The sequence below is a fragment of the Tetrahymena thermophila genome (genome assembly GCF_000189635.1).
Source record: "Tetrahymena thermophila SB210 genomic scaffold scf_8254484, whole genome shotgun sequence".
Classification (NCBI taxonomy): domain Eukaryota; phylum Ciliophora; class Oligohymenophorea; order Hymenostomatida; family Tetrahymenidae; genus Tetrahymena; species Tetrahymena thermophila.
In genome coordinates this window covers 83110-92025 of record NW_002476259.1, presented here as the reverse complement: position 1 = coordinate 92025, position 8916 = coordinate 83110, and the positions used below count along the sequence as shown (strand labels likewise).

General features: G+C 18.2%; 2 protein-coding genes across 2 annotated transcripts in view; both read left to right on the top strand. All coding sequences in view use genetic code 6, as the record gives it.

Moving 5' to 3' along the window:
- The window catches only part of TTHERM_001117360 (kinase domain protein), a gene marked incomplete at both ends in the record, with an annotated part of 7228 nt that extends 2572 nt beyond the window's left edge, over positions 1 to 4656 (top strand). The window contains 11 exons of the mRNA XM_012799296.1: positions 176 to 265; positions 526 to 615; positions 883 to 972; positions 2352 to 2441; positions 2630 to 2719; positions 2896 to 2985; positions 3173 to 3262; positions 3765 to 3854; positions 4060 to 4149; positions 4322 to 4411; positions 4572 to 4656. Coding sequence (XP_012654750.1) covers positions 176 to 265; positions 526 to 615; positions 883 to 972; positions 2352 to 2441; positions 2630 to 2719; positions 2896 to 2985; positions 3173 to 3262; positions 3765 to 3854; positions 4060 to 4149; positions 4322 to 4411; positions 4572 to 4656 — 985 coding nt within the window. The remainder of the gene's footprint in view (positions 1 to 175; positions 266 to 525; positions 616 to 882; positions 973 to 2351; positions 2442 to 2629; positions 2720 to 2895; positions 2986 to 3172; positions 3263 to 3764; positions 3855 to 4059; positions 4150 to 4321; positions 4412 to 4571) is intronic.
- Positions 4657 to 5279: 623 nt separating this feature from the next.
- TTHERM_01117360 (oxalate/formate antiporter protein) lies at positions 5280 to 7233 on the top strand (the record flags this gene model as incomplete). The annotated part of the gene is made up of 8 exons (XM_001022488.4): positions 5280 to 5318; positions 5373 to 5422; positions 5596 to 5685; positions 5807 to 5896; positions 6240 to 6329; positions 6546 to 6635; positions 6852 to 6941; positions 7125 to 7233. 8 exons carry the CDS (start codon positions 5280 to 5282, stop codon positions 7231 to 7233), a joined length of 648 nt encoding a protein of 215 aa, XP_001022488.4.
- Positions 7234 to 8916: the final 1683 nt, after the last annotated feature.

Below are 8916 nucleotides of genomic sequence, written 5' to 3'. Positions count from 1 at the left end.
TTTCTTTTGATTGTGCTTGCTTTTTTCTTCTTCCTTCTTTGTTAATTTAATTCATCATTTTATTTTCAATTTTGCTTTTATTATTATTTAATCTTATTATTTCATATTTTTTTCTTCATTTTTTCCTTTTTAAATAACTATTTAATTATTTAATTTTTCATCAATATTTAAAAAGTAACAATTAAATTGGTGATTAAGGTGCATCAGGCTTAGGTTATGGTTTAGCAAATTGCATTAATCTCAAAAATTTGACACTTAGCCTTAAGTAAAATCAGTTTATTTGTTTTGGATTGTTATATTTTTAATTTTAAAAGCTAATTTAAGGCAATAAAGTTCTTTTTACTTTTGCTTTTTATTGTGCTTGCTTGTTTTTTTTTATTCTTTCTTTGTTAATTTAACTCATTATTTTATTTTCGATTATTGCTTTTATCATTAATTAATCTTATTTATTATCTCATATTTTCTCTTTATTTTTTCCTTTTAATTAACTATGTAATTATATATTTTTCTTCAATATTTAAAAAGTTAAAATAAAATTGGAGCAATAGGTGCATCAGGTTTAGGTTCTGGTTTAGCAAATTGCATTAATCTCTCAAATTTGACACTCTATCTTTTGTAAAAGCTTATTTGTTTTGGATTGTGATATTTTTAATTATAAAAACTAATTTAAAATAGTAAAGCTCTTTTTTTTCTTTTTCTTTTTATTGTGCTTGCTTTCTTTTTCTTCTTCTTCTTTCTTTGTTAATTTAATACACTCATCATTTTATTTCAACTTTTCCTTTTATTATTAATTAATCTTATTATTTCATATTTTTTCTTAATTTTTTCCTTCTAATTAAAAGTATAATAAAATATTTTTTTTTTTAATATTTAAAAAAAAAGTACCAATTAAATTGGTGGAATGGATGTATCAGGCTTAGGTTTTGCTTTAGCAAATTGTGTTAATCTCTCAAATTTGACTCTTGACCTTAGGTAAAAGCAGTTTATTTGTTTTGGATTATGATCTTTTTAACTATAAAAATGAATATAAAGCAAAAAAGTTCCTTGAATTAATTTGATTTATTTTTTTTTTTAAACAACAAAATTATTTTATTTATTAATTTAATAAATAATTTTTAGTTTAAAAGTTTATATTTTTATTGTTTATTTAAAATATACACAAATTTATTATAAAAGTTTAAACTAAATGAATGAATCATAAAAATTCTAAGTAATAAGCAAGTGTCTTAAATCAAAAAGATTAGTTGTCTTTAAAAAATAATTCTGATGATAAACAAGTAGCAAAAAAAGGATTAATAAATATTAAATGTTTTAATAATTGAATGTTATATGTTTTATTATTTAATATTTTTGAAAAAAATTTTTAACCTAAAATATAGATAGATACATAGATTAATTTTATTATATTTTACTTATTAATATTATATTAACTTAATAAATATTTTTAAATAATAAAAATATTATCAATTAATTTCAAATTTTTAATGTTAAATGATATCTTAGTATATAATATAAATGCCAAGACTTTATATTCCAATTAGATTTTAATCTTAAATTGTATCCATTAATCTTAAGAGATTTTTAAATAAAAGTGTATAGTGAGTGTATGGGTGATGGCTCCTTAATAAAATAAAATATATTGAACTTAAAATATTTTTAAAATAAAATAAAATTAGACTAAATCCATTATCAAAATTTTAACATATAATTCAAACATTGAATTTTATTAGGTTTTTCATAAAAATATCGACTTCTCTAAATTCACATTTATTTATTAAAAAACAAACTCTTTAACTCTTAACAGTTAGTTTTTATTTTTTCAGTTAGCATAATATGCAATTATTATCACTAACTCCCTGTACACTTTATACTCTTTAGTCATTAATAACAAATTTTTTTAATTATTTAAATTTAAAATAAATATTATTTGAAAAGAGAGTAAATGAATGATATTATGTTCAATTTAGGATATATTTATAAAAATTAATATCTAAATATTTTTTATTTAGCTCATTCATTTAAATTCTTAAAAAATATTAAAGCGCAAAATTAAAAAAAATAAAAATTAAAAATGAAATAATAAAATTTAAAATGTTTTGAGTAACTATCAGATGTACTTGCTTCTTTTTTTTTAATTTATCATTAAAATATATTTTATAAAATTAAAAGTTTGAAAGCTCTGAGCTTTTATCTCACACAGACCTTAAAATTTAATTTGGGTAAAAAATTATTTATTTTTTATTTAATCATCTTTTAAATAATATATATTGATATACAATTCATTACTGATAGAATAAACATTTAATTTTACTATTTACTTTCTTCTTATTTTTTCTCTAAAATGTAAAAAGGGGCAACTCATATGATGATTCTGATGCTTAAAAACTTAGTATTGCATTAGCAAAATGTGTTAATCTCTTATATTTGGAACTCACCCTTGCGTAAAAATTGATTATTTTTACTTAATTTTTGTATTAATTATTTGATTAATAAAAACTAACAATAAATAAATTAGTATTATCTTTAAAAAAAAAAATAAATTATAAAAGCATCCATTTTATTTATTTATTATATTATTTCTATTAATTACTTAGTTTTAAACTTTTTTATGACAAATATAATTAAATAGGTGTAATTAAATTGGTGCTTAGGGTGCCATAGACTTAGGACATGCTATAGAAAATTGCTCTAATATCTCAACTTTGATACTTAGTTTTTAGTAAAATAGTTTTTGACCTCAATTATTGTTTTCTATATTTATCTCTCTATGCAAATTTGTCATTTTGCTTTTAACTTATTATTTTACTTAATATATTTTAAATGAGAATTTGAATTAAATTATTTTTTATATTTTCATTTATTTTAAATTAACCAACTTTCTAATAAATTTGAAAGCTGCAATTAAATCGGTGCTTAGGGTTCAGCAGGGCTAGGCTCTGCTCTAACAAAATGTTAAAACATTTCTACTTTAATAATCAACTTCTAGTAAATATTGCATGTTTATATTAAAATTTTTTTTTTTCTTTGTTATAATCACATTTTCCTTTAAATTTTCTCATCCATTAATTTTTTATTTACTTTTCAATATTAATTTTTGATAAAAATTATATTTTTCCTTTTTATTTTTTCTAATTTTTTCACACAAAAGTGATATTTTTGCAAAATATAAAAGGTTGAATAAAATTGGTTCATAGGGTGTGTTAGGCTTAGGTTTTGGCATAAAGTAACTAAATAAGCTCACAAATTTAAAGCTCTATTTATAGTAAATATAGCTTATTTTGGTTTGTATTTTTTTAAATGATTAAAGTGAATTTTTAATAAATAAAAATTATTGCACTTTTTTACTTATTTAAATTTGAATGTAAGTAAATATTAATTTTCTCATAAATTATAATTTGAGCATTTAAAAAAAAAGCAAATAATTAATTGCAAATCTTAACTTAAATTAAGAAATTTCTTAAATAAGAAAAATTTTATCTTTTCATATTAATAATTATTTATTTATTAAATATGAAATAAAATAAAAAAAGCTTTAAGATCAACTTTTCTAAAATTTGTGTATCTAAAAAATTATTACATTAATTCAAATAATATATTTAAGATTTGGATATATAAAACAATAATTGTTCTAATCAACTTATGCTTTTAACCTATTGACTAATTAATTTCTCATATTCACTTTGCTCATTTATCAATAAATTATTTAGTTTATTAAAATAATCAATATAAAAGCTTAAAAAAATTTATTTTAAAAATATAAAAAGTGGTAATTAAATTGATGATGATGGTGTTTCAGGTCTAACTTCTGCAATAGCAAATTGTACTAATATCTAAACTTTGACCCTTGGACTTAGGTATAATTAGCTTATTTATTCATATTAAAATAAATTTTGTTTAATCTATTTAAATAATTAAAATTTAAGAAAACCTATCTTATAATTATTTAATTATTAGATAATTCTTTGTAAAATATGTTTTTATGTCCTAATAGTATGTATATTTATTAATTTATATTGTGAATTTATCTATTTTTTTTTTTTCAACTCAAAATTTAAAAAGGAAAAATAAAGTTAGTGATGAGGGTGCTTAAGAAATAGGTTCTGCTTTAACTAAGTCTAATAATCTCTACAGTTTTACTCTTAATCTTTAGTAAAAATAGTATTTTTTAATATATTTTCAAATCAGTTAGTTATTTTTAAAATTAAAAACAAAAATAATTTTCTATTTATTACATTTCGGTATTTATTTTTTTTGCTCACTTTTAAATTAATTTTTTACATTATTAATAAATTTTTTTTTTAATAAAATTAAATATAAAAAGATCTAACTTTATTAGTGATGCAGGAGCATCTGATTTAGGTTTTAATTTATCATAGTGCACTAAACTGTCCACTTTAATTATCTACCTTTAGTAAAAATTTTGTTTTATTTGCTATTTATATTAATATTTTACTTTATAACTATGATAGACGAAAACTCATTAAATTCTCTTAATTTTATTTTAATTTTCCGCTTTTGTTTATTAATTCAGCAATTTTCATTTATTAATATATTTTTTTAAATTATAAAAGAGAAAATGAGATACTTCAGTCAAGTTTAAGAAGAAAAATTCTTAAATTTAAGAGATTAACTTAAAAAGTTGTTAAACTTTAATGATCTCAATGATTTTCAATATAAAGAAAAACACACTTAAAAATATAAATTTAGTTAATAAATTTATCTGTAATTTATTATGTTTTTAATAGTTTACAAAAATAAAAATTCTTAAATTTATTTGCTTTTATATGTATTATAGATCTATTTAATTTGGAAACACTATTTTAAAAACCTCAAACACTTTGCTTTTTAATTGTAAAACATGGGATATATATAGTATTTTTTAAGCTCTTTTCTAATCAGAATTTAACATTCTATAATATCAAAAAATTTTCAAAACAAAAATACTAAATATTGAAATTTTTATTTATTTCATGTTTTTGTAAATGTTTCATTCTTTTTGTATATATTTAATAAATTTCATACAATATAGAGATTCGTCTTTCCTACCTAATCATTATAATCATTTAGCCAATACTCTATCTTATCATATGCTTACAATATAATAACTTTATTTTATATAATTAAATTATATAAAATTAATGGATTTTTACTGAAAATTAATTACATAGTTTGTCTAATTAAAAATAAGAATTTGAATTAAAGCTAAATAGTTCTTTCTTTAAAAAATAAATTAAATAATTTTGAATTAATTTGAAATTGGATTTCATTTAAAAAACATAATGATATAATTATAATAATTTTACGATAATCTTCAAGAAGTATTTTTATTTTTTAAGTAAACATTTTTAAAATGTATTTTTATTTTTAAAAAGTTTGTCAAGTCTTAACTTTCACTTCATACAGATATTGAAATCGATCTAAGGTTCAATGTTAAAATATTGTTTATTCCTTTAAAAAATTTAATACTTATTTGTGAATTGAATTAAATTATAAATTTAAAATAATATATTTATTATATTAGATTTTATTTATTTTTCATCATTTTCATTTATTATTATTTTACTGCTTAACTAATTATATTTAAAATATTAATAGTGTAAGTAAAATAGGTTCTGCTGGGGCATTAGCATTGGGAACAGCTTTGGCAAATTGCAAAAAACTCTAAAATTTGAATCTCTAAATTCAGTAAAAAAACATATTTATTTCTTTTTTATTTTTTCCAACTTTTAATTTGATAAGATCTTATTTTTTTTTGGTAATTATCCATCTTTGCTTTCAAATAAATTTATTTTTAAAATTTTATAAGATAAAATAAAATAGGTACGGATGGAGCTTTAGCTTTGAGCTATGCTCTTGAGAGATTCACTAATCTTTAATCTTTGATTATTAACATTCGGTAATATAAATATTAATTTCTTTTTATTAAGATGATTTATTTATATTTTCAAGATCTGTTAAAGAAAAAAGAAACAGACTAAACTTTCTTAATTGTTTTTGTTTTATTTATCATTATTTTAGTATTAGATATTTTCTTTTTTATTTTTAAAACTTATTTTGAGAGAGCAAAAAAGCCATATCTAAATTTTTATTAAATTATAAATTATACTTTATTATTTTCTTTTAATTGCTTGAAGTTTAAATCAATAAAAAATGCAATTTAAAATATATTACCCTCTTAATATCTTAGTTATATTTCCTTTTTCCTTTTTCAGTTTAAATTAATAATACTTATTAAAAAGTGACAATTAAATTAGTTATGAGGGAGTATCAGCTATATGTTCTGCTCTGGCAAACTGCAATAATCTTTTATACTTGGCACTAGACCTTCAGTAAAATAATTTATTAATCTTAACAAAACAAACATATAAATGCTGGCTGAAAATATAAAGAAATTCTTTTTATTATTATCCTCAAGTTTATTATTTATTCATAATTCTTTTATTTTTTTCCTTATGTCAAATAATTAAAAATTAGCCTTTTTGATTTTAAATTTCTTTTGCAACTCAATAAAATAATAAGATAATTTATATTTAAAATCATAAAAGAAATAGTTAAATGGGTAAAGATGGTGCATCAGATTTAGGTAAATGCTTAATAGCATGTAATAAGATATCAACACTTATAATGAACCTAAAGTAAATAATACTTTTAGTGTATTTATTTAATTTATTATTTAATTTTATTAATTAAAAAATTTAATTAACTTTCTAAATGATTAAAAGCTTTCTTAATTTCTTTCTTTCTAAATAATATTTATCTTATTGATATACTATATAGCTTTATTTTAAATTATTATATGTTCTTTCATTTATTGATACGAATTAAGACATTATATTTTATAATCAAAAAAGCTATACTTAATTTGGAGATGAAGGAATTACGGTTTTAGGCACTGCTATGGGTAACTGCACCAATCTTTCAAGTCTGAATCTATCTCTAAGGTAATAAAAATATATTTTAGATATTTTTAAAAACAATAAATAAAATTTATTTTTTAATTAAAGATTATTTACATTTTTAATACTGTAGTAGTTAATTCAATTAATTTTAAATTATCTTTATTATTTTTTCTTTTTTAAAATAATATTTAATTACTAAATTTATTTAAATATTTATTATTAAAGTAATAACAAAATTGGAGATAGTGGTGTATCAGTTTTAAGTAGTTGTTTAACAAACTGCATTCATATTTCAAAATTAGAATTATATCTTTAGTAAAATACTTACTTTTGATATTTTTTATTAAAATTCGCTATAAAGATACCAAATATTCATATAAAAATTATTTTTCCTGCATTTTTATTTGATTGTAACTAAAATCTTTTTATTTAAGTGATAATAAAATTGGAGCAAAAGGTGCATAAGCATTAGGTTTTTCTTTAATAAGCTTCAAAAAATTAGCTATATTAACACTACATCTAAGGTAAATAAATAAATTAAATATTGCTTTATAGAAAAATCAATACAGTTAAGATTATTATTATCATAAACTTTAATTTAAATTTTATTTTTAATTTTGTCATGCTTTAGTAAAAATACATAGAAATTAAAATTTTTAATATGTAAAGCCAAAATTAATTGCGTGTTTAAGGGGCATCAACTTTATGCTAAGCTTTAGCTAACTGTAACAAACTTTCAACTTTGAACATTTATTTAAGGTAAGAATACTTATTTACTACTTTATGTATGATTTTTCATGTAAAAATTTTTTTTAAACAATTGATAATTATTTTCTTATCTATTTGGCTTTTCAATTTATTATTTTTTTATTTATTTCTATTTTTTTAATTATAACCTATTTTTAAATTTCTTTTTAATCTTGCTATTTTAAAAATAATTTAAAATCTAACATTAAATCTTATAAAAGTGGCAATAAACTTAATGAAGCATCAAAGTGTTAATTTCGATACAAGATTTTTAAGCTTAAGAGATTAGTTTCTAAGGATCTTGTTTTGTGATAAATCAAAACCTAAACTAATGCCAAATTTAAATTATACCAAATTTAAAAACCATTACATTCAATATATAATTGCAATGTAATCAGTTGTTATATTATGTTAAAAATATAAACATTGTTTTCTATTTTATTATGTTTAGGATTTTGAAAGTAAAAATTAAATAAATATAAAATTTCAGTATTAATTAAAAATCAAAATAAAAACAAAAGGCGCGGGTTACTTTATTTGAAACATGTGTATTTTTTACTTGTCTTACTCATTCACTAATTCAGATTTTTACAAATTCTTATACTTTAATATTATGATTTAAACAGCAAATAATCAATGAAATTAATGCAAAAAAATAAATGACAAATTTATAAATTGAAGTTTTAATTTAATATGATAAAAGTATAAATTTTAGCTGTTTAAAATGATTTTTTATATTTGAATTTTATTTTAAAAAAGAAAATAGTGATAAATAAATAGTAAGTAATTTTTCTTTTATTTCAATTAAATTTGTAATTTAGCTTCTTAATTATCAGATTTTTTATATTTCATTAAAAATTTGCTATTTATTATCAAAGCAAATCTAAATCATCAAAGACTAAATTTTAATAAAATAATACAAAAATGGAATTACTTCTACTTTCCAAAAAAAATAAATTTTTAATAAAATATTAATAACAATATATGAATTATCTCCTAATGGTTAGGATATTAAATAATCTTTATCAAAATATGATTATTTAATAAACAAATTTTCATATTTTTGCTTCATAAATACCAAATTTTATTTATGTATTGATTTAATAAAAATGAATATTTTTTTGCACTAAAAAGGTTTTTAACCATTTTTTTTAAAAGAAATTTGATTAAAATATAAATTATTGTATTTATCATTAGATTTAGCAAATATTGACATTGTTTTATTTATCTTTTTCTGGGTTTTGATATTATTTACTTTTAAAACGATTAT